This window comes from Amia ocellicauda, chromosome 10, assembly GCF_036373705.1.
Source record: "Amia ocellicauda isolate fAmiCal2 chromosome 10, fAmiCal2.hap1, whole genome shotgun sequence".
Taxonomy (NCBI): Eukaryota; Metazoa; Chordata; class Actinopteri; order Amiiformes; family Amiidae; genus Amia; species Amia ocellicauda.
The window spans coordinates 24,477,882-24,504,602 of NC_089859.1; the positions used below are offsets into that span (position 1 = coordinate 24,477,882).

General features: G+C 38.5%; 1 protein-coding gene across 3 annotated transcripts in view; it reads right to left on the reverse strand.

Annotated features, from left to right (window-relative positions):
• ankrd28b (ankyrin repeat domain 28b) overlaps window positions 1-17,608 on the reverse strand; it is a 44,463-nt gene extending 26,855 nt beyond the window's left edge. The window contains exons 1-2 of one of the 3 annotated variants that reach the window (XM_066715679.1): window positions 17,379-17,608; window positions 12,529-12,659 (exon numbers count right to left, since the gene is read on the reverse strand). In XM_066715679.1, coding sequence (XP_066571776.1) covers window positions 12,529-12,573 — 45 coding nt within the window. In that variant the 5' untranslated portion in view covers window positions 12,574-12,659; window positions 17,379-17,608. Of the gene's footprint in view, window positions 1-398; window positions 1,589-12,528; window positions 12,660-17,378 lie in introns of those variants that run through there. The other 2 variants (XM_066715680.1, XM_066715678.1) reach the window with 2 other exon arrangements.
• Between the last annotated feature and the right edge of the window lie 9,113 nt (window positions 17,609-26,721).

Here is a 26,721-nt window from a genome sequence, read left to right on the forward strand (position 1 = left end):
ATGTGCCCCTAGTAAAGGCTTCAAATATGCAGTCATCTCAGTGTTATTAGATAATTACACCATATAAATCAGTTTTCTATATTAACATATGGAGATCGCAGAGGTTTGAGACTGAAATAAGAATCACTACCACATTGCTAAAATAAGAAAAGACTATTGCAGCCAGCAAAATTTTTTATTTTATTTATTTATTTATTTTAATTGAACTCTGGCAGGCATGGGCATTTCTCAGCACTCAATTCTAGATCACATCCGTTACATTTTACCAACACACATTAAAACTACTACAAATATTTAGTGGTTTAAAAATAAAAATAGCCAAATAGTTTTTCTTCCCCCACCAAATACTGCTAATGAGGAAGATGTGGGAAGAGGAAGAGAAAGAGTACACCTCTCACCTTTATGTCCTGAGTACTTGTATTGGAAGCAGGCAGGGGAAAACGGTCCTGAGCAACTTTCGAAACAAACGTGGAGGGATCATCTTCCACCTCCTCTAAAACAACAATGCACACACGGCTCATCCGATCCGCTGTCGAGCCTGCCTATACAATTCCAAAGTTTCCGACGTGCTGCTCCGGTGACAAGGCGAGACAGAACTGCAAACCCGTTGTATGGTGTGAAGCCAGAGAACAGGAAAGCGTGCAATTCCACACTGCCGGTTTTATAACAAAAGCATGATTCAACCAGATGTCCATTAAGTTAATCAAGCAGCAGTGTTGGGGGTTTAAGAAAAAGCCTCTCCTCATTACATGCTTGTAACCTGAAGGAGGCAGGAGCTGCACAGAGACAATTCCAATACGTAGATCATTTACTCTTGATTAGAGAAGACGCAATATGTGAAGCCACTGAAGTCCCCATTCATCCAGAAGGCTGCTGAAACAAGCAATCTGCATCCAGCAATTGCGCTGACACAAACAATACCCTTCCTGTTTTCTCCGTTTACAAGTCGGGCAGACTAAAACAATGCTCGGCTCATCTGATCCTTTGCATACACGAGAGAATTCTTTAACTCCGAGTGAGCCCAGTCGTGCGAGAGCAGAGACCGTGACACTGCCGATCGCATTGCCTCCACCCGAGTGCTTGATCAACCGCACAGAGCAATCATTGTTGTGGGTGACAGGACAGCACTCTGTAAATAGCTGGGTAAGCAGCTATCCATATTACCGAGAGAGCAAGAGAAAGGGAAGGAGAGGGGGAGAGAGAAAGAAATGTGCAGCAGCGGTAGCCAGACAAATAAATATGTCAGCCCAGGTTGTAGGATCGTAGACAAGGTCATTCCATGTTCGCACTGTAGTTTTCAGGCCACAATGGTTCTAGGATCCTCAAACACAAAACCCCACGAGACCCACTGGGTTATCACGTACGGATTATCCAGCTGCTCCCCGGAGCTGAAATCATATCCAATTCCTGCTTTCACTCTGCAGACACAAAACAGCACACCTCCGTGCTGTCTGACAGCTGTGCCCTGTGCTGGAACAGAAGCTTTGCTACCGGGTAACTGCAACGCATTTCCACAAAGTACAATGCGTCAGACCATGTGCTCCAGAGGGAATCCCTCCACCGCGGGTATGGAGCAGGTAATTAAACGTAAGGTCCCTGGCCCAAGTGTCCCCACTCCCCTGAAGATGCAGCAGCGACTGCAGGTGTCCTGTCCAATGAGAGGGGGGGTGCTGGTTTGGTATGCTCCGCCAGCACCAGTGCATGAAGTACTGAGTGAGAGAGCTAGGATTATTACCACGGAGCCCTCCTCGCACAAGCCCTTTTAACAGTCCAGTGCCTTCTTTGATAAGGAGAAGAGAGGAGAAAAAAGTAGAATAAAAAGGTTCCTTTACAGTCTGCTTTAGTGCTTAGGGATTCCAATAAAATTGCATGGTCCTCAAGGTCCTCTCAATTTTACGTCAGTCTTTCCCAGAAAATAAATTGTATATGTAAAAATCCAGTCCTTTAGTTTATATAATCTACCACTTTATGGAGCTATAAAACGGAGCGGTGAACGTGGTGAACATGGCGAACGGTGAGCAGGGGGAAAAAAAGGCAGCTCAGCATTAGAGAAACCATTAACCCCAGCAGCTCAGCTCCAGTACTCAACCACAGTGCACACACATTGTCCTCCAGTGCAGTGAATTGCCAAGGAACTTCACAGCGCTAGAATCCCATCCAGAGCAGCCGCATGCATGGGTCTTTGGTAACTTCCCGCTGCCCTTCTCTGAAGAACTAAGCTGTCTTTTGGGCGGGTATCCCAGACTCGCAGTCTGCCAGCACAGTGACTAATCTGCTTGACCAATAAGACACTGCAATTGAAAAACATCCAGGCTTCAATTATATTTTTCCACTGGAAACAGACTGGCATTGATGACGACTCACAGTGCTCTGGTCTCCCTCTCTACGCAGGCGAATGATACTCCCCACCAGTTTTAACTGCTTTCATATGAACCAGCAAGTTGGAACATTCCAGCCCTACCACAAGGACTTAACTCTTTGTTGGCCCTCTTGCAGTGGCTAGCACAGTACAATAGTCGCGCTCTTAAATTTTCCCCATAAAATCCATTTTAATACCACTTTTACACAAACTGCTTGGAGATCATGATGCTTTCTTCAGAGCACCAGCTCATCCACTTTAAACAATTCTTTAAAAGTCCAGGAAAGTGGTAGACATACCTTGAAACATAGACCTATAAAACTTTATTTGTAAACCAGTCTACTTGTGGACACACATTCCAGGCCCCCCTTTACTAAAGCTACTTACTTAATAAAATAATGAGCTTGATGACAACACAATTATTACCAGTCATCTCTTCTGCCAAGTCTGTCCTGGCAGTTTGACAGTACTAAAAAGGACTCTGCAGCAAATGTGAAATATGTAAAACACCTAAAAATATGAAAACCTAAACATAGCATAGTTTATTCAATACATGCAATATGAATGAGAAGAAAGGAAAAGCCCTCCCAATGAGTAATGGGCAAACACAAGTCAAGTTCTCCTACCAACTCTGAATGTTTAGGAAAACAAGACAGCGTTGCAATAGTAATGTAACGGTTAAAATCCACAAAAAGTTTCCTTGTTTTATGTTTGAGTCATCTTCCTGCTACTTTTCTGCCAGTTGGGTTCTCTGTAAACTGTCTCGGAGGATATACCAAGACGTCAATAAAACTGGTTCCCATGAGCTCCATTAACCATTGAGCTGTAGCTGCAAACATTTTTGTTATACAACTTGTATAGCAACCATCTTTCTATATATGTATGAAACTAGCAGGATTTCACAAAATCGCATTTCAATCCATAAAAAAAAACTACTGCACTGTTTTTTTTAATCATGTCATTTTCAAACAGAAATCTTACAGCTTCAAAAGTATACCGCCAGTTAACAGCCTTGACAAATGGTGTCTGATGTACCAATAATATGAAAAGACAGGGTCTATGGGTGTAAACAACTTGATTAGAGAAGGTTGTCTAAATAATACCTGCAATAAATGGGCACATTGTGTCAAACTATGGCTTGTCACCAAACACCACCAAGGATATGATGTCTGAGAGTCTCATGTGACCTTTATTTGCTCTTCTAGTATCTACCAAAGAAGCATTATACCTTCTATGAAGTTACATTTAATGAATGACTGAAATCTACCACAGATACACAATGCCACTTTGATCACACCCAGAGATGTCTTTCAAGCCTTCTCCAATTGAGTGCCATGAATCCTTTGTAATTTTGTTTGGAGTGTCATCATTTTCCCAAGAAAGACATTAAAGAGGTTTTGCATGGCACAAAAGCTGGTGCCAGTTTTCAGGACAGACTACAAAGAACACAAACTCACTGAACATATTTTAGCATACTAACCTAACTATGACATCAAAATGTTATATTCAGGATGATGCGGCCGTCACGGCACAATACAACAAATTGCGTACAAGTTGGTTTATTAATTAGTTTATTCACCTAATAGGAAACAAACATACAAAGCCTTTGGCAAGCCTGAAAGATAAAAAATATATAGGCCTACTAGTTTGTCAGTTCCAGCATCTACTATAAGAAGAAGGCATTTTACAGTAATTGCAAAAGTAGGTGTTACCACCAGGCAGTTACAGATTTAGTGTTCGAATAGTGTAGCGAAAAAATGTTGTCCAAATGTAACTCCAGTCACAGAGGCTGTGAGTTGGCAGGAATCAAAGGAGCTTGGCTACAAAGTCATATTTCACTTTCTATCTTATTCAGAGTTTGTAACATGATTTAGAAAATAATTTTCTGAAATGTGGTGGTACCTCCCACAGTCCTTTTCTGCTGTTGTCCAAATTTAGAAATGCCCTCACGCCACCTCTGTCTCATGGTGTCACTTCTCTAAACTCAATGATCACTGTAAATCGGAGCTGTTGCTCCTAGAAACAGAAACATACACAGACCAATAACATTGTTGAGATTAGCAACACAGTATGGGAAGACCAGAGTATACACAACACCAATATTTTCCAAGTAAACAAGACAACAAAGGCAAAACTATTTAAACTCATCTGGGATATGAAAATTTGAAAATGCATCAAATATGATGTGCATTGAGTTAAGAAAAAAAGACAGCTATATACATGTATTGGAATGCCACTTTCATAACTACAGGTAAGCAACACAGCATGTTATTTGCAAAAACAAAGATAATGAATAAACTGAACTACAGTCACAATTTGGTCTTTGTGGCTCAAGTAACCAATTGAACGAAGGAAGATATAGGCCTACTTAATACTGGACACAAAAGTATAAAACAAGAAACAAAAGGGGCTATCCACTCAACACTAAGGACACACTGGCCTTTGTAAAAAAAAAAAAAAAAAAAAAAAAAAAAAAAAAAAAAAGTTAGTAAAAAATCTATGAATCTCAGCTGGATTCTAACGTGTTAATGTTCAGATTTCAGGAGGTCTGACTTCCCACAAAATATGTCCCTTTTACAACCAGCTTCTGGAGAAAATTTGAGTCAGACACACATATATATATATATATATACACACACACACACACACACACACAAAAAAAAAAAACCTTAGACATCAAGGGTGGAGGCATATATTTTTTTTAAAAAGTGAAGTGACTCACACAGCCCTGGGCTTTTCCAACCACAAGAAAAAACTTATGACTAGAAGTATGGATTCCAACTGATTAACTTAAGGACCAATGTTTAATGTTTCTTAAAATGTTTTAACTGAACTTAATGAATGCTACAGTACAGCTTAAAACAATTAAAAAGTGAAAAACTACTCTACATTAACATGCTGGTCAACCCATCTGAACTTGTTGTATATACACTTCCCATGCTGGAAAAACTACATGGACAATAACTAGTTCTGGAATCTTCAGATTGTTCATTGTGGCACCATAGTTTATGGCTACATCTTATAAAATTAAATTTCTAAAACCTATTGGACTGTACCAATAAGAACCAAGATTAAATGTGTTCTCTAGATGGTCCGCAAGCGGTATACGAGCTGTACGTCTATGATAAAGGGTGCAAATTCTTTCGGAATTTTGTCCTGACAAAAACCTTATACTTATGACAAAGCAAGCATACAAATATTTGAAAATGAGGGAGAAGAAAGTGTAACCTAAAGGATATTAATTGCCCGTTTCTTTGTGGGTAAGCCAAAATATAGTGGGTATAATTGACAGGAATAATTTCAAGTTTCAATAGAGCATAAATAACCTTTAAGACTGGTGTCACAAAGCTTGATTAGTTCTCATCTTGAGCTATCCTGCTTAAACTAACATTGTGTAGTCCTTGGCTCGTGCCAATCTGTCTGTGATGCATGCAACAAGCCATTAATGAAGGTATTAAGATGCGTTTATATATGCCTCCCCACCTCCACAATTTTAAGAAACTTGACAAACAGGATATCATATTAGAAGTATAAACAGTCTGTGAATTTATATTACCCTCCAGGCATATAGGCAAAGGGATGTTTAAAACTAACCAAAAGATTAAAAAGAACTGTAAATCCTTCGGAATACCTTTGTTAAAATTAAACCCATGCTTAATCCCACACACACCAATCTGACTCTTTTTTTTAAAAAAAAGTGCATGACAAGTCTGCTCCCTTGCCTATAATTTTAAGCCGGACAAGAGACCAAATTGATTTGAATAAAAAAAATAAAGGGCAGTCTATGTGTGGAATTTGAATAAGCGGAAATAACTAGCAGCGCTGACGCAGCCTGCTTCCTGTCCACGGGCAGTTTCTCCTGCCCCCCCATCCTCTCCACCACGCTGCTACACACAAAGACACAGCCCTGCTCACAAGAGTCTTTGTACAATTATATTCAAAATGTGTAAATCTTATTTGCATGCCAAGCAGCTAAGCAAGTTTTATTTTTCAATGGAAAGGGGTCACTCTTTGGTCCGTAATTTGTGATCTCACTGCTGTAATATGATGAACACAACAGAGAAGTAGGCAGCATTCACATTTCTTCCAATATTTAAGATGCCAAACCTTGGACTATTATTTCCACCGAACAATCAAGTCCAAAGCACAAACAGCACAGCTTTAGAGAATATCAGATGGTACCAATGCATCTCTCTCATTCAAGATAAGCCACAAGAGTCACTTGCATTACAAATTCTGGAAACATTAACTTCCCTGGGATTCACAGTGACAGTTGGCTAAAATGGCCCAGATTAAAACCACCCATTGCTCATTCTGTACTTCCAAGCCAAAGCCTTTAATGAATCTCTCCCATCCTTGATCCATGCCACCCCCCCCCCCAAAAAAAAAAAAAATCTTTAAAGAAATTTGGAATTTTAAAATACAAAATAAACTACTTGCTTTAGTAACAATTAATTCAAATTAATTCTCCCTATGCAATCAGTCAGGACCTCGGCATATGTTGCCTATGTTGTCGGCATGAAGGTGAATACGGAGCAACCACCTAAAGACAATTAAATGCAGTCATACTTTAAATCTACATTCACTCAAATGAAAGACACTTGGTTCATCAGATAGTGTAAACAGCACCACACATTCATAAGGACAGTACTTTATTGGTTGTTGTTAAGCTTAAGAGGCCCTCTAGTGGTGCAAAATAAAATTAGGAATTTAAAACGTAGGTTAAAAGGGAAAGGGAAATGTGGCAGTTCTTGCTCTGCATTACCTTCAATAAGAGTGACACCTGTTGGGAATTCTGATAAACTGTATCCTAGCAATGCAGTTCCTTTGTGTTGCAGCAGTTCTGTACAGTGCCCGGTTCACCACACAGTGGACTCCAGGTTGTTTGTATTTCTCCTGCCTTCTCCATACTCTAGGCCCTGCTAGCAAACACTATCACCATGGAGACTAGACCTCTGCTGTGAGCATGACAGATTCATCTGCTCACAAGAGACTACACACCATTTCTGTTCTGCTAAAAGCTAGTTACACAATTAGATATGTTCCCAGTTCCCCCACAAACTTTAATTAAAATAGGGATGTTTAATTTTCACACTCGCTTTGCTTTGGAAAGCAAGGCATTGCTATTTTGGTCTTACATTCTTCATGCATTTTGCAATAAGTAACCAGAGGTTTAGAGACAGCATCTTCACAATGGCCCTTCCTGCTGCAAGCAGCCTTAAAACACCCTTGAACCCTTCTCATGTGCAGGCAAATAAACAGCAGGAGTCTGTATACAAACTTTCAGCACTGTGCTTAAGAATACATCACAACTTTCAGGACTTACTTTCACCCGGTGAATTTGTATTTTATGAATTTAATAATAATGCCACCTTTGTTGTTTACCAGATGGCACAGCCCTGACTGCTATAAAGTACAAGACATGTTTCTCCAGGTTCCCCCTAATGTAAAGTATTTTGTGTTACTGCTGCAACAGAATTCTCAATTTGCGTTCATGTACTACAGAAAGTTTGTCAGATTGAACCATTAGATTTAAATATGGATAGTTTCACAACAAAATAATTTTCAGATAGACAATACCCATTTATTATTGTCTTGGCACACTCCTGTAGCAAACACCTGCAAAATTTAAGGTAGTATATGTTGCCTGCTTTTTCAAAAGCAAGATCAATTGCAGGCAGATCTAATTGCTTCAAAATGCATGATGCTTAAAATGTAGGCCATCACTAAATTATCCAAGTGTTGTTAGTTCTGTGAAGTTTAATACAACCCAGCAGGCAGAGAGCCACAGGCAGAATAATAAGAGAATTGCGTTAATACAGCTATCCTGCTGGATTTCACTGCTGTGTAAATTAATTTGATGAGGTCGTGGGTATTTAAGAGAAATTATGTACGGTTCTCAAACGCATAATAGCAAACGTTTAATTTTCCAGAGTCATCGCCAAAAACACTTTTGAAACCATGAATTTAAAATGTTCTAATTTTCAAAATTACTGATTGCTTAACTGTGGGTTAAAGCTTGAGAAGCTGCAAAACCCGATTGCTAAGGATTTGAAAGGGAGGGCTGTCCTTAGCTAAGTAGATGTGGAGCAAACTGAATAAGGAAAAAAAAAAAAAAAAAAAGACCTCAGATCATCAGCATCTTGGATGTACATTTGGCAAGTGCCAAATTTATCTCAGATGTGACATGTCTTTGCAGGAAAGCCCACAAAATAAGTTCAAAGTTAACCTGTTTTTCATATTGAGGCAAGTAAACCTACTATTGGCTAAGGAATAGACTTACAGACAATTAAATTCTCCCCAGTATCAAGGCACATTTAGTCTATGACCTGGGTGAAGGCAGTCCATTGACTGGAATCTCGAGGCAGCAATGCCTTTATCATGGAAACTTTACAGACAGAAACAAAACACCTTCATCCCATCCAAAGTCTTTTCATACACACCTCAGGAGATAAATTAATTCAGGTCAATCATTCATGAAAAGAATACTGCTGGTTTAGGTTTTTGTATTTTTAGTCACCGTCTCTTTTGGGGAAAAAAAAAAAATATATATATATATATATTTAAATAATCTCATGCTCAGTCGATACCAAAATAAACCCCTGCAAAGAGGGAGCAGAAAATAAGGTTCCTTTGGTAAAATGATCATCAGACTGTTTCTAAACAAGCTGCTGACCACTTCCAATGGTAAAATGTCAAGAGGGGGGAATAAATCCATAGTTGAAACTTTTTGAACTGTAAACTGACCTGCTGTGTAATGTAATAGTTAGGCCTCACCAAGGAGCCCTGCTCACAATGCCCCAGTGACAATGGCTCTCAAACCAATAACCAATTACAAAATACATACGCAGCCGAGTAATCTTTCCTTGTGAAGTACAAAAACTCACACCACCAGAATATAAGTAGCCTACTGTTTTTCTACCCATTTATATAGCAAGCTAAATCCGTACAGTAGTCAATGAATTAGATAATACAGGCAATAGAAGCAAGTAAAGGCACAAGGCAAAAAACTTAACTGTGCAAACTATCACTACCGGGTGTGATTATATAACAGGAATGTAAGTTTATCCTAGTTAAATTGTCATCACTTGCCGCTAAACCCTTTGTTTGTACTTATTTTTCCAGCTGTTTTATGCAACATGAATTACAATGTGAACAGTACAATTCAATATCAGATACTGTATACCTATAAAGCTAATTCATTCTAAGAACTGCAAACAAGGTCAAACCACTGCTTCAAATTGAAAAGTATGCATTATTGGCATGAAGCTAGATTGATGCTTCAGATCGGAAATGCTTCGGAGCTGCCTCTGAAAGAGTCTCGTCAGTAGAGAATAAATTAGGTAGCTCACTTTCCATTGACCGGTTAGTCGACTCAGAGCACATGTGAAGAAAGGCATCTCAGGCTGAGCACATACACTGTTTATCTTTTACGTGTATCTGGTGAAAATGTTTCACAGCAAAACCTGTTTGGAAATTTCCTGTTCATCCACTTTTCTGATAATCAAGTGTAAATGAACAGATGAGTGCCTGCAGTTAAATACAGGAGTTCACTCCAAAAGTCATTCTTCGTTCAATCAAATAAAACTCTAAATCAGACAATTATTAAAGTGATATAACTAATCACATTTTGCAGAAGTTGCCTTAAACACACTGAGTATATTGATTCAATTTCATATTAATAGCAGTAGGTTCTTGTTGTTGTTTACTACTTTTTAAATTACTTAAATATTTAACAAGTGACTGAAGTTAGCAAAATGGCTATAAAAAGATTCCTGATGTTCCTGAATACTTAACATCTAGCAGCTGATGCAATTACCCAGTGAATGAAAGCCAACACCAGCGAAGTATCCGGGTCGGCCTTCTGATCAGACAGCAAACACAGCACTAACCTCAAGAGCAACTGTGCAGCACATCAAAGCACAGGCTCTCCAGAATACCAGCATTGACAGGGGAAACATAGATTAGCACCTTGTTAAGCAATTTGGAAAACTTAATAAATTAGTTTAGAGCACTCGCTTGGATTAATTACATAATGGGGGCTTTTTTCTTCTTCCGAAAATGCTAATTCTCAACTGTAAGGCCCACTGCGGAGAATAACCGAGACATTTCTAGGGGCCCAAAACAGACCTTGTGATTCACTCAAGTCAAGATCAAGTCATGTGACTGATCAACTCTCCCAACCTGCTTGACTGAAGGAAAGCCAGACAGATGGACAGATAAGAGGTAGCTGGTAAAGATCAGAAAATACCTACCGAGTCTCACTGCTTACAGAACCATCATTGCAGATGTTCCGAAAACACCAGTTAAGACAAACTTTGTACTTCGACTACCTCATGTGACAAACAATCTAAGCAGGTCATTGACTCAAATGATAAGACTGATTTATGATGTACACTCTAAAAATCAAGGCCTATGTATCAATCAATTACCCTAGATGTCAGTCAAAATTTATAAAAAGCAGAGGCAGCGAGATTTGCATAGAAGAGCACATTCAAACAGAGTTCAAGTCCACCATACTACGCAATGAAACTGAAGAGTAAGGATTGTGGAGGGTTTCCAATGCCATTTGCCTTGGTAAAGTCACTTCTCCAATCTTTTCCAATGCGGATATTGTCTTGGTGAGGCTATAAAGTAGGGTTTAGTAATACTTTTCCACATGAAGAAAGATTAAACCAACACAGAGAGTGGTATGCCACAGCCTTGCCATTTTAAAATCTAAACTGAGTAAATGTTTAATCAAACTGGAATCGTATTTTCCCCTGCCCCCACTTTGCTCACGACATTTAGTCTAACAGAGCAGAGAAAAGAAACCTACGGACATTACCCTTTACTTGACATTGAAAAGTAAAGTATCATTTTCCACTTCTACCTGGGAATTAGTTACCAAGTTCTCCACACATACGCATTGCTTGTAATATACTGGATATTTCATGACCAGGCTGAAAACTGGTCTTTGGACTTGTGCTTGTAGATTTTGAATTCCTTGAGGCTACCTCCAGAAGGGGATCCTCATTTCTCAGCTTAGGCCTAGCAGCTGCTAAAGATCTTAATATAGAAAGACACGGGCAACAGTTATTATTCGGGGCTTGGAATTATTACTTAACAGAACTGTATCAGCTAACAGACAATATAGAATAGTATTTCCCAAGAAAACAATTTACTGAATAATTACTTTGAGCATCATGTTAACAAGGCTCCAAAGAATATAAGAATTTTATTCCTTCATATGGTATACTATATATTCATAAAATTTGAGTAAAAAAAAATGCAATTCAGTCTCCCCAAAAAAGTATTTAAGTAATTTTCTTTTGATCAATTTATCTAGTTCAACTCATTAGATGAGTTTAAAATACTGATGCTATATCTAGTATAATATAGTATGTGATCTTTCATGCTGCCCTCATCACAACTTAACAAAATGCATTGAAAGAAAAATGAAAACCAACTTGATTTCAAGCATTTCTTTTTGCTACCTAGTCAGAGGGCTCCACAAAAACTGCAATTAAGGGAAAATGGAAACTGCTGTCCTGTCAGGCAAGTGACCCTTTGTCCCATCCCCCAAATATGCATTCTCAATTTGAACAATATTCTATTGCAGCATCTCGAACATGAGCCAAGGGAACAGACTCAGCTAGCATCCTCAACTGTGCACTACTGATACATTATTCAAAGTTAAAAGTAGGTACTAATAGACGAGCTGAGAAAAATCAAGACAAACATACAGCATTGTACCCACAGCAATCTGGCTAGTACCGGATTCCTGCTAGAGACACCAATGCACATTATCTTTTAAAAATATCCAAGCTTAAACTGCACCAGCATTTGTTTTACACCAGCTACAACAAATACACTTCTGCCCCAAAACAGCTTCCACTCACACTCAGTGGAGCAGCACTAGATTTTCACAGGGCTGGATAAAGCCATCCCAGTGTTAAATTATGCAGTGATTTGCAGGCTGTCAAATCATCATCATGAATTTCTAACCGTCTGCCACAAGAGTGGCAAACAACAAAAGATTAAATTGAACAAATTTCACTTAGCGGCAAGAGAGCAACAAGAAGTAAAGCCTAGCGCTTTCTACTTCAATAACCAGCTTTGTGTGGTAATCCATAGAACTGAGGGAAGATTTCAATAACAAATTCGATATTTTTTAATAATACAATTACCACGATTCCCAGGTCTTCAGCCATTGATGATTTAAAGTTATCCATAAAACATGGACGGTAGTGGCTCTGCAGGACTAGGAGGGGGTGCAATGTAAATGCCTTCACCTGCAAATTGGGATGAGTCCTGAAGCCTGAAAATCACAAGTTGAAACCCAAGATCAGTCCTTTGTAAGGTGGGATAGCGAGTCCAATAAAATCCGACACTGCCCAATCTCCGGCAAGATCCACTTATGGATTCCAGGAATTGCCATTTCCGCAGCTCTATGCTTAACGCCTGCAGCCCCAGGGTGGTATCTATAGGATCTGCAGTCAACATGCCACCATTTCCTTTCCACAATCACTGGGTAGAGTAGCCTCGGAGCAGACAGATCTTGAACGTGTCGTATGCGAATGTGTGCAGTTCCCCAAGGGTCAGGGCCGGGATATGGTGGAGAGTTAAGCAGCAATTTCAGCCTTGATCCGAGTGCGGAAATGGGGGGGGGGTTTAGGGGAGAAGTTTCGGATCTCCTCAGAATTGTTTTAAATTTGATACAAAATACATCTCCAATGAGACAAAGAATGCAGCCATTAGACAAATTGCTGAAAGAGTGCTTGGTATGTTACACCAATCCTGCTGTCTATAAAGTTTATCTGAGTCACAAAAATGAAACAGAAACAAAGCAACACAGCTAACAAGAAAGACTTAGATAAGGTTTCCCTTTAACCTGAAAGAATCTAGGGGTCAAGTATACATTCTTTCAGGCGTTACAAGGAAATACCAGGAAGCTGTAACTTGGTTGGTTCCTCTTTCTTGGCTATATTTTAAGATTGTATGTTTTAAACAGCTATTCAGTATTGAAAGTGTAAACAAATGTATGATCACTGTAGGATTTTTTTTTTTTTTTTTTACAGAATGATAAAATGAAGACTATTTGTAGTTTCTATCACTTTGGTTTATGGATTTATCAAATTTGTTCAGCCGAGCAGGTTTTCCAAGAATCAATAATCAAGACTATTTACAACATTCACCTGCAGCTTTCCCTTCCATGCCAGAATCAACGAGCAGTATTGTTACAGAGGCTACATTGATCAAAGGCACATTTTGCTGATACACTGTAACCAGGAACCCAGACGAGATGAAGAGTGCTGCTTGAATTATTTTGAAAATGGGAGTTCAGTACTATCTATTATTAGAATCGCGCAGTTAACACAAATAATGGTGCTAATTTGCAGTCAACCCCCCACACCATTTCTTAAACAAGAAACATGTACTATTTTCATTTACAAAGACAAAAATGTCATATTTAGAATAATCCTAGGTGTCCTTGGATGTAAATGAAGTCATGGTGTGGATTGATTAAACTGTTGTGATTCCAAACACTCATCTAGAACCATCTCTGTCAATGATGAACCATTCTAACTTCAGTTAAATATCTAGATGAATATACATAAACTGTTAAAATTCAGATCCATACAGCCTCAAAAAGACAACAGCTTAAAAGGTGAACTTTGTTGCGTGCCAATGCTGTGTAGGTCAACTTTTTATTTTGGTTTCAAATCTCAGGTACAGGCCTGCCTTTATTCACTTTGAAATATCAATCAATACTACAGTAATAATACTATACTTTGAGTGCTTCCATTTCCCAATACTTTCTCTGTTGCTAGTTTGCTGATACACAAAGATGACAGGGTACTGGACCATCTGACTTTGATGCCATAATCTTACAGTAGGCCAGTGTTTAATTGTAAGTGCCCATACAAGAATGGTAAGAATGACTAATTAAATAATACAAAATAAAACTGGCCCATCATTTCCCTTTTCCAATGTCCATTTCAATTGACTAAGAAAAGTGAAATAGGGTAACGCACACAAAGGAATGGATGTGTGAGACTTAGATATTTGACTATTTCATCATTGATTTACATATTAAGTTACAAAAAATAAATCAAAAGATTTGAAATGGTTAATTCAAGCAGCAGAAGTGCAGTTACTCCAATGTTTTCTGCACTTTGGGGGAAAAGATAAAATCTAGCCTAATGCAGTTGAAGTTTACACTGAAAGGAGTACAACCCCCACCCAAACTTCCTCACTGCAAAGAACTGGTTCAATCGCTCATTGCTGGATATTCCTTTAAACAAAGACTTTACATTTTTAAACTAATACACCGATTAAATACAAAAAAAAAGACAGCCTCCATTAAAATTAGGCAATTCAGACTAACAAACATGTGCATAATATCAGGATAATTTACTGATTAACAGCTACAGCAGGAGTTTGCCTCAATATTGGAAGCTGCATGAGCAAATCCAATATGATCGCAATTACTAAACCAAGGAAGAACAAGGCTACAACTTGATCAGAGACTACTATGCCAGAATGCAAATAAATGCAAACTGCTAATTAGGGACCCCCAATCATAGAGCTCTATGATTCTGCCATTTTACATAGAGAAGATATTATGTTGTGATATGTTTGTATCTGCAGCCATCTAAAAACAAGAACTATAAATTAACCCAGTACGCAAAAATATGTATAATCGCAACCCATTTGACACTTGCTCACCACAGAGCTCTGTGTCTTCATTGAGAAAGAGAGGTATAGAATCTTTGCTCCTACCTTCAACAACCACTGTCATGACAAAACAAAAAACAAGTTGGCAATAACCCTTAAAACTATAATTCGTATGCATTAATAAAAAATAAAAAAAGAAATCCAACATTTAGACTAAATCAGAGATGAAAACTGCAATGCATTCTTAAATCATGAAAGCTATTTATAGACCACAGAGAAGCTAACTCACCCACACAGCACAGATAAGAACTGTATTGCTTTTTCATTGATGCCCCAATGCCTTGAAAGGCAAAGCAACACTCATTGATACATTTTAGCTGGCAGAACAGTTTCTTTTTAAATTAATACGGGTGGTCAAAATTGATGGAACTCATTGGGTGGTCGGACAGTTCGAAACTCGTGAGAATTTCGAAGATCGTGACTTTCGTATCAGGTCACACTAGTATGTACAGACGTTCATAAAAATATATAAAAGACTAATGCAGCATACTACGTGTTTAATATAAACCATATTCATTAATCTATTGCTTTAGATCTTCAATGAGGTAGGTCGAAACTTCAAGACGTCAAAACCTCTTGACTATACTGTACTGTACTGTACATAAAGCTCCCCATTCCTCTACATTAACCTCCAAAAGTGAATTACATCAAGATCACAACTTTACATTAGCTCTAAATCATGATTATACATTTATATTCATCCAGGTCAGAAGACATTCTGGGGGCGGGGACTTTCTTTGGAAATAGATGCTTTGGTGAACCAATAACAATGTCAACAACAACAAGTTGTAAATTGATTCAAAATAAGCTTGAGGAGACAGCTTAGTCACATGTCAGTTAAGTTACTTTTAATTCAAATTATAATAGAGTTCTGAATCATACAGAATATCCCATTAGGGTTTAAATATATTAACATATATCAAATCAAGTCAGTACAACTGCGGTGTAAAAGTCACCTGATAAGCTTTTCTGTGATGGAAGTCGATATCAAGCTTCTCTAATGAATGGTGCAAAGAATAAGGTTTCAGAAAATTAGAGATCTGCATTGCTCACAAGTACCTACATTAAAGCCTATTCACCACTATCAAAATACAACAAGACTGTTTTTGATGGACCATTAGCAGCACAAAAACTACTACAAAAACATTATTACACCCCCTGCCTCAGCTACGCGCAAAAGCATGACTATATACACTGTCCAAAGCGTACAGAATAGTACACACACAATAACGTGTTACCTTGCAGTTCTTTCATCATGTTAACTGCTATTGAGGCACTGCAAATGTATACATATGTGGGCCATGCTTAGACTCTGCCCGTTGTCAACATCTAAGGACTAATACACACTGTTACAAGAAAGCCATTGATGGTACATCTGGTTTCAACCATGCAAAGACGGTCCGTAACTGTGCGTGGAACATGTGACCTGAACATTGAAAGCATTATACAACGCGTGTGCGCTATGTGCACCCAGCGGTAATTTACCGGGTGTCAACAAAAGCTTTGTAATCGGTTTAACAACAGGTTAGGCATGTTGTGGGGATCACTGTACTTAAAAGAGCATGTGATATAATGTTTCCGCTCTCCCGACAATGCGGCTCATAATCAGGAGTATAGCCAATTCTTGACAGCATCCATGAGAGGCCGGCTTTAGCTACCGTGAACTGTGGTGTTATTTAATTGAATGTTCTTTAATAACGGTGAACGGAGCAACAAATCAGCTAATAGACTGTAAAGAAAACAGAATTTATTTCAATACAGATCAAACATCACCAAACCCTTTTAAGCAGAGAATGAATCGATATGGTTCTAGTTAGCGATTGCCATAGACATGCGATACCGATAAAAATGGATCAATTACAATTTCACGACTGTGGATTGGATCACGATTGCGATGGATGAAAGGATGAATGGTTCACGACACGGAAAACCCTCCAGGGGACTCGATTTCCCGAGCACACTGGGCTGATAACCGCCTGCTTCAGTTTCTAATGCAGAAACTCAGTCATTTCCCTTCGCCTTGGAACAGGGATAACAAACACATGACAAGGCCCGAAATGTGCACAGCAGCCCGTGTGGATTTCATTTCCCCTGCTAAAATAAAGTGTGTAAATAAAGAAAGTGGTGCAGGATCGGGTGAGCGAGTCGTGTATATATAACTAGCTAGGACCAGTTGCAGCAGCGATATGAATACCAAGCTTCATCGCCGAGCCGCTGCCTGTCCACTCACTCACTGTCGCCCGCTCTCCCAAGTGTCTGTGAGCCCGGAATAAGGAGAATAATACTGTGCAAAACATACCTGGTCTCGGATTTTGAGTACCACCATGTTTCCAGTGCGGTGCTCCCGTTCATACAGCTACAACTCCACTCCGCGTTAGTAAGGACGTTTCGAGATCCCGGGCTCCCGTGGGTTAATTTTCCCCCCTTCTTATATTTCGGTTTGCGCTCGGCCTGGGCTTCCTCCTTCCTTCCTGAAATAGACAAACACAGGAGACACAAACTCCACAACATTACCGCCACCGTCACCCGGTAGTGACGCAGCGAAGGATTGGCCAGAGGAGGGGGCGGCGGGCCAGTAAGCGCGGCTGTGATTGGCTGCGGGGCGCTGATCGACGTCAGGAGGGGAGAATGAAATTCAGAAGAGAGGCACAGTAACTGTAACTAGGGCCAGGCACAGGGGAGGGGAAGGCGAGCAAGGCAAGCTGAGCACTGTGTCCCAACTCATTGGCATCCATGCATCCAGTATAATTTAAACTCTTCTTGCTTATTTGATAGTCACCTCATTATAAAGGTCTATATAAATTAGTCCACATTGTGTTTATCATTTCAAATGTGTCAGCCGTGCATGCATGAAGCAAAGAGACCATGGAACATCTGAAATACACAGCGGTGCCCTTTTCTGTGTCGTATTTTTAAATGTGTGTCTGCATATTATTTATTAAAAGCAGTCCTGGCAATATATGAATGTCATGCCATAGTAATGCATGTATGCCTAATGGTTTACCAGTTTTGAAATGAATCAGAAACACTTAATTTTAGATGTGAGGTAATGGTGTCCAGTGGGAAAAGGAAACTTAGGCCATAATTGCAAAACCATTTGGACCATCTTGGCTCTTGGCCTACTACTACGCGCACAGTGCTTTTCTGTCTTGAGTCCATGTTCTTTAAAACTAGTGTTATTTGGGATCATGTGGCCACAATAAATGAATGTTTTTTTCTTTTTTTTATGTACCTAAAATAAATAAAATGTCTTATTTATGACATCAGTTTAGGGACTGCATTTAATAATTACATGAATTGCAATAGAAAACACTGTAAGAGACACTGAAATTTGATCACCTGACATGTGTTAGCAACCAAATGAGCAAGGTTGACTGTTTGTCCTCTAACTTGTAATCTTTGTTACAATCCTGTTTACTAAACATACAAAATAAATAAAACAGCTTGAACTGAAATTATGCAAATCAATTCAGAGACTCTGCTGTTTTGACTTCAATGGGAAGGTTGTTCCTCCACTTAGAGGCCAGGGATGAGAAGGAGCTACAATACATTTGTTAGCATAATGTAACAACTGTTTAGTAAAAAGAGTTATATTTCGCATGAATATCAAATCTATTTGGAGACTAGTATACTTTCTGGAATTTACCTGTAATGTTTTTAGGGGCACAATGAACTATAAATATACAATACAAGCAAAAAATAAAACAATTACCCCATTTCAAAGAGATGATTAGAAACATTGACTGTACGAAATTGTGTAATAAAACCCTTTTGTGTAAGGGTGGGTTGCATATAGCTGGATAGTGCATTGGAAAACAGGAAAAGACACCCTCATTACTGCAACAAATCATGTAGGTTTTGACCTGAAGATTTTTCAGTAAACCTTAATATTTTACAATCTTTTTTAAAAAAGTAATGTGAAAGCATACAAAATGTTAGCCTTAGGAGAAAAATGTTCGGTCCATTTAAATGTATTTACTCAGGCTCTTGAAAATTCTTCAGCTGAAATGAATTGTTTTTGACTAGAAGAAAGAATTCTTTCAGTTTTCTGCTCACACAATCCATCACTTGTTCACTTACATTTCTGAGTAAAATGTTCTATATCCAAAACTCTAAGTACACTAAATGCATTTTTCTCAAAGACAATTTGACAATTCACTAAATTGTGAGCATGTTTCCACTTACACAAGTTACATAAATGGTACAGCGTAGTTTCAGAGAGCAGATTCCTCACACACAGTATCACACCACTTCTATGAAGAAAGGATTAGGGCAGTGGTAAACAGAATGTGAGAAAAACACTGATATGTGATTCTAAATTTGATTTAGGGACACAAAATAATATTGTAATGTATATTAAATAACTGTATGTGTTCATCTCAATTGTAACACTCTTTAAATGCATAGTCATGGCTTTTGGCCTTAAATAAAGTGTGTTTTTCAAAAGCTTTCTGATCCAGAGCAACATTTGTTCCACATATTCTGAATGTTATTTATTTAGTGATTTCCTTGAAAAGGTCCAGAAAGGAGTTAATTATATTGCTGTTTATAACACATGAGTGGGTTTTGTCTCACTCTCAGAGAAGCTGAACTAAGGATGCTGTCCATGCAGATTGGATCCTAAAGCAGTGAAGCTGCATGCTCTTCAATGAGTCCCAACTGAGATTTTAAAGCAAATACTGGTATAAAAAGCATGTGATTACCTCTATGTATTTTAGATCTCTGATCCTGGTGGTAGTGGGAAGGTGTGGGAATGGACCACACTGGCCTCCAGTTGGCCCACACAACTACACTGACATGCATGGCTGATAACGCTGTACCCCATATGTAAACATTTGAGACTCCAGCTCTTGTTTTAACAGAAAAAATAATTTCTACCTTTGTGCCCTACAAGACTATTTGAGAACTACCTCAGAGACAAGTTGCCCCCTATTCAACATGTTTGGGATCCTTTTGTTGTTAAATCTTGGCAAAACCCAACAGGAGCATCTGTCACCTGAGCACTCATCCTAAAAACAAGTATCTGAGGATCTGGGGAAAGTGTATCACCTCCCTCCCTGGGAACATGGTTACCTAGCCATGCTGGATTTCAGAGCTCATCCTGTTGTACGCGCAGCCTCTTTAGAAGGCTCTGCTGAACAGCTGGCGATGAAATTGGCACCCAGAGCAGAGAATCTGAAAGATCACGCCATCAGCTTTACTTCAGAGTATGCGGTTTTCTTGGGGATGACAGAAGGATTACACTGCTTGCAAAAAGACATGTGTTGCGCTCAGTTGTTTTGTGTCGGCAAAGCCTTCCACATACTTTAAATGGAGTTGGGAGTAAGCTTACTGTGTTAACCACGTGCTCACTCTTACTTTCCCCACTCTGGATGAACTCAGGCTAGTATGTGCGGGGATTCCGCAGTCGGGGGATTCTTTCCCCAGTGACTCACAGGGAAGCATCATCTACGCAGTGCTGCAGCTGGCTGAAAGCTTCTAGGGGTTAAAGGCTGCCAATAACCCATGCTCTCCCCAGTTGTTACACTTAACGCATTCACACACACATAATCAGCCTTTACCCTCGAGGCACTTAAAAGATGTGTCGTATTAGTGACACTCCCCCCAGCACCCACCCACATCAATAATTGGCTGATATATAGGTCAACACCACCACAAGAAACTCCCATCTGTCAGGTCCTCCTTGTGGTCGACTGAATGCATATCCAAGGTATTCTCTCTATATTGTGCATTATATTAAGGTATCACTAGCTATTCAGTCACTGAAATTGTGCATCTGTTTGGCATTGAAACAGATTATAACCCGAAATGTCCTCAGCAGTCAAAGTAATGCAAAATAATGTACTGTCATGCTGTATTTTTCAGAAAAGTTGCACTTGAGGCCTTTGTTTTGTGGCTGCTCACAGCCCTAGCTCTCAGCACAGACAGCGAAGCTAACAAAAGGCAATGTTGACTGTGCATGTGATACTGATGTAGGAACTAACCACATGGTAAGGAACATGCACAGTCTCTCCCTGCAATCTATTATCTGTTTATTCAACTGCTTAACGCTGTCTGATTTGATCAATTTATCTTGTTAAACAATGTATTAGTCCAATTAAGTAATCAGAGAAAATGTTGTTGAAAAACAGAAGGGTGTTTTTATGTGGGGGTTGGGGGGGTTGGGTTTGGAAATATAACAAGTCTAAATTGTGCTGTGTCATGTTTTTGTTTTTAACCATTTAAAAATCAACAAAAACAATTTATGTTGATAATAAATACATAAAAAACAAAATAAACATTCAATGTAAATCAGTGCTCTGAAATGATCATTGTCCACACTGGCGGACAACTCTGTCTTCAGTCTGGCTTGTACAGTGTCCTTCTGAAGATGTCCTGATGATTACCTGAAGGACTCTAAGACAGCTAAGTGGTAAAAAAAACTTGGACGACATCTTCTGAGTTGTCACTGAATAAGTTTGTCCTTTCCCAAGAGTGTCTGGGTGTTTTTTTTCTGACAAAATTCACTCTTAGAAAGTGTCACTAGCTGCTTTCACACCATAATAATAAACATGCGTAACATCATATTGGGTGGGTAACAGGAAACTCATGATGTTATGAAATAAACCAAAGTTATACCCTTATATCATTATATTCACATAGTCCAGTGTAGTGATCATTAAACAGTAAACATAGTGGTATTTTCTTTGAATATGTTATGTTTTTATGTTTATCATACAGATAATACAAAAATTACACTTTTGGTTGTGAATACGCTGTAAGCTGCAGCTCATGTAAATACTAACAGTATGAATTATTAATGTGTTATTCATTTTTTTCTCCCTATTAACAGTACAACGGATGGCTGACAAACTAAGGGATGTGTCTTTCATTTCTTTATGCATTTTCTTTAACAAAGCAAGCCTCTTAGTGTATATGATTAATCTCATGAGATGAAAGAACCAATGAAGATTTCTTTTATGTGTAGTGTTGAAGCAAATAGCCTCAAAGAGGATAGTGCTTGAAGTTCTGTAATAATGGGTTTGTGTGGGATTTCAAGATTAATTTCACTAGACATTAAGGACCAAATTACTCATGTGGTGAATCATCCTATTTTAAAATTAAACAAACTCTTGAGCTATAGAAACTTTCAAAGTTGAAAACTTCCAAAATGTACACCAAAATTGCATTAAAATCTTATAACTAGATCATTGCATCTTATTTGTAATGTTTGCACACTTCAGAGAACCATTTTAATATGATTATATTTTAGATAAACCTATTAGGTGTGCGGATTATAAAACATGCAGCAGATTTATAAAAACAGTAGTCTTCAGTCAAAGAGAAATATAACCTCATATACCAAGACCCACAAAGGTAAATCTATACCAGAATCATTATAATTGTTGGAATGACTTATACTTATATTTCCATGTGGATGAAGTTAATCCTTGCATTACATGCAATCTTTGGAGATCTATAAGCAACCTAGATGATAAAACTCTATTATTTAGCAATCAGTATGTACCGATATACCCCTTATCACAATAAAATATTTAAAAATATAATTAACCTTCCTTTCCCGGATGTATGATTTACCACACACTAACTTTGTAGCCACATTAAACTTCACTGGAGATTCCATTAAGCAGCGAGAACCTAATCAGTTTATTCACCTTTCATCTCATTGTTTAGTAATTGGTTTAACTCAAGTCATCATTAATTCAGAATTAGAGAAAACCTTTGGGACCTGTTCAGAATAATTAATTTGAAGTTTTTTCAGCATCTAACAGTATCTGGGATCATTTCAAATATCCATGTGGAACTCTCCTTTTTTCCCCTCTGGAATAAACTGATATTATTTTTTTCCAGTAAACTTTACCCTGAATGTCTGCATAGATACTACACAACAGAACTTTTGTTTGTTCCTTAACTATGATGAAAATTACAGAATTACCTCACAGTAAACTAATCAAGCTGATATGGGGGATTTACATTTCTTCCACTAAAGTTTGAACATTTAACTAATCCCACAATCACTCAAAGCCAGCATCTGATTCCTTGAAAACTGAAAAAGTGCTGTGCTAACATAAACAGCATTCTAGAGTAATTCTGGTGTACACATTTCAGAATCACAACACTTCATGTATCTAATCAAAACATGGGGGGGGGGGTGTCTGTGACTGTCTCCATTGCCTCACATAATTTCAATTCCAGTTGATTGTTTTGAAGACAAATGTTCTACAAAGACTTCTTCTCCACTCTTGTTCACTATATGAGCGAATGGTATGACTATGGAGAATGTGCTTCAAAAGCTGGGTTACTGCAGTCTCTGTTGTTTTCACTAACACTCTTATAATCTTCCCAGGAATGCTTCAAACTTTGGAACTGCTAGGCTAAGCTAAGTACTTTATTATTATGTTTTCTAGCCATTTCCTATTAGTAGTTATCAGGGACCCACAGGCACGTTGATAGGTCTGCTATCTCTCGTAATTATTATTTACCTTCCTGTTGCCCTTCATACAACTTCTCTTTTTCTCCTATCTTCAAAAACAGACTAATGCAGTGCTTCTGTTCCCGCGAACAATAATTTAGAAGCACGTTCAGTGGTGTGCTGAACATCAAAGAGCAACATACATGCTGTTAATGTTTTTCACAATGCAGTATGCCATACCATTATTAACTTCGTAAAGAACATGACCTTTATAAACCGAGTCCTTTTCCTCTGAGAACCGACCATTGTGCTTTCTTCATTTGTGCACCAGACCAGATTCTATTAACAGGAATAATTAGACTCTCTCTTTTTAACCCTATAACTGTAAATCATTGAAGACAACAAGCATACAGCACTTAATTTCAAACTCCAGTTGCTAACCCTTGTCAGAAATTGAGCAGAAACTGGAAGACAAAATCTAAACCCAGCTGCACACTTCATTTGTGCCTAGTGGAGAAGGTAATATTTTAAAGATGGTGGAGATATTAATCAAAGAAGAAATCATAAAGAACCCTTAATTGTAAAATGTTGATGTCTGCTCCAAACCCCTCCACTGTTCAGCGCCTCTCCATAGCTGTGAGATATCATCAATGACTTCTGCATTGCTGTAAAGCCGAGGATAAAGATATCTCACTCCAGACCTCATTTAGCACTTGCTTTGTAGAGGATCTGCCCCATGAAATAACCCCAGATAACCTTCTCTGTGTTAACCATGGGAATGCAAAAGACACTCTAATCCTCAGTCCCTTACCCTCACCAGACCACCGCTCAGGATTCACAGACCACCTTCTGATATTTGACAAAATTGGCCTGTTAAACAAAGGGCGCCAGAGAGTATAGAGGTTATATATATTGCCCATGATTCAGCACAATTAAACAGCTCTTGCTTGCTGCATCCATCAATATTAGACAACGTGACACTCCCCCCTCTCCAATCCTGATTTAATCCTAGATAGAAAACAAAAAGATATTGTGAAAGAGCTCTAGTAAGAAGAAATAAACACTATTGGATTAACCGCAACCCACACACATTGCTGCAACAATATAATGTTGAAGTAAGTGCCAATGCAGTAACATTGCGTAAAACTCCCTATAGGGAAGCATAATAACACTGGGCATTACAATACTGTTGTTTTTACACTTTTGTTTTGTCTCTTCTGTGGTTTTCAAGGTGGCAGGGGTACAGTCATTCTGTATGTACATTATCTGCACCAATATGCATTATAATGTTTTTGGCCATCCACTTGCCAATAATCATTTTGAGAGAATTATGAAAAAGTACAAGGTCTGTTTTGATTTGTATTATTTTATTCTTATTTTTATTTCTAACATACTTTTCCAACGATAAATCTCCAAGAATATTTTGGGCTGTATTGCCATTTTAGCCCTGATTCTTCTAGCAGCTGTCCTCTCCCAGGCACTGTGCTGACTGACAGGTTTCCCTCGGGAATCCATAGTGCTTTGCTCAAGTCCCCTGACAAGCCCTTCTCTCTCCTGCTGCCCCCACTGCTGAGGATGGATTTGAGAAGTGTCCCCTTGCAGACCTTCTCCATCCATGTATGTTTCCTATCTAAAATCAGTCTGTTTGCTAAGAAGTGTAAAATTTCCACTGCCAAAGCTGCCACAATCCCCAAATAAAAAACTCACAAACAAATCATGTGCTGAGTACTACATTCAGGTGAAATATGAAACACATGCACACTTAACTCTTCTAAGCATTTACACTTTGTCTGACAGCTGCCTGTGTTTGGCCTCCACTTCCGTGCTATTCCACACAGTAAGCCCATATTTACAGTTCAAAAACATTCAGTGTTTCAGCCATTTCGAGAGGATATCATGGGTTAACAAAATCAACCCTTTCTCTCTGCAGCAACAGCAACTGCTAGTTTTATTTTCAGAGCAACAAAAGTCACCACGTTTAGATTTTTTATTATGAATTTTATTATGAACTTTATAAACCGATAAACAAACTTTGTAAGTCTCTCACCAATGTAATTGGGATATGTCTTTAAAAAAAATCTTAAAGTGACATGAATTTCTGATGTGTAAGACTGGGGTAGTCAAATTGCAGTACAGTTCTTAGTTACACCTTCTTAATTATAGGAGCAGCTCAACTACCTTTTCTCTCTAGCGATGTGGGGCAGAACTCAAACACAGTACTTCCAATACATACCATTTCAGAGCTGTAATACAGTAATAATTTAAAAAATGAAGGAGGTGGTTGTACCAAACACCTCACTGAAACAGGTTGGACCATCTTGTATTTGACACGATCTCCTCTAAAATACATATTTCTTAACTTCTGAGGACATTTCTGTCCTTGAGAAGCTTGCCATCTACTGGTAGTAATGTAAGATGCAAAACCAATTATGCTGACTGCAGTCCACAGAAACCCTATACCCATGCCTATTGCTTCAAAGAGAGCTAGAGTCTAATCCCTTGACACATAACACAGTAGTCATGTGCCAAGTCTTACCTCAATTTGTATTGAAAGAGAAAACTATTAAAGGCAATAACTGCAGAACTTGGGTTACTTATTCTGTCAGATCAATTGTCTTGTCATTTTTGTAATGTCTTTTGTTGAAGACCATAAAAGATGATGGATAAAATTAAGTAAAATTTAGTTAGTTTCCACTAGAAGGGGGGAATGCAAAGAGTAGTGTGCACATACAAGAATAACGTACCAGTGAACGAAAGAGGAATGTTTCTTGCTTCTTGTTTAGGCAGATTAGCTTGAACAATGGTTCTTCAGGGTTGACTTTTTTTTTCCTTCTTGATTTGTATTCACGACCTAGAGACAACATCCCATAATTAAGTTAGATGCCATCAGTAGATTTTGTATAGATTAGTTCTGGACATTCTTTGGCACAATCCTGCTCTCCAGAGCACCAGGACATCTGGGAGAGGTCAGCCAAACATTGCAGGGAAAGAGACTTTTGTGTATCAAAAATGTTCACTGTTTTATTTAGACGACTAAGAGACAACTTAAAATCACATGGAGGCAGAGGTATTCTGAATGCAAAACACAGCATGTAATTGTTACACAAGGAAGACTGCAGAAATGTAAGTCTTTATCTAAACATCTAAACATCACCTATATGTAACTATATGTATTGTAATATCACAGCTTCTGAGGTACATATACTTATACAGTGCTAACTTACATTGT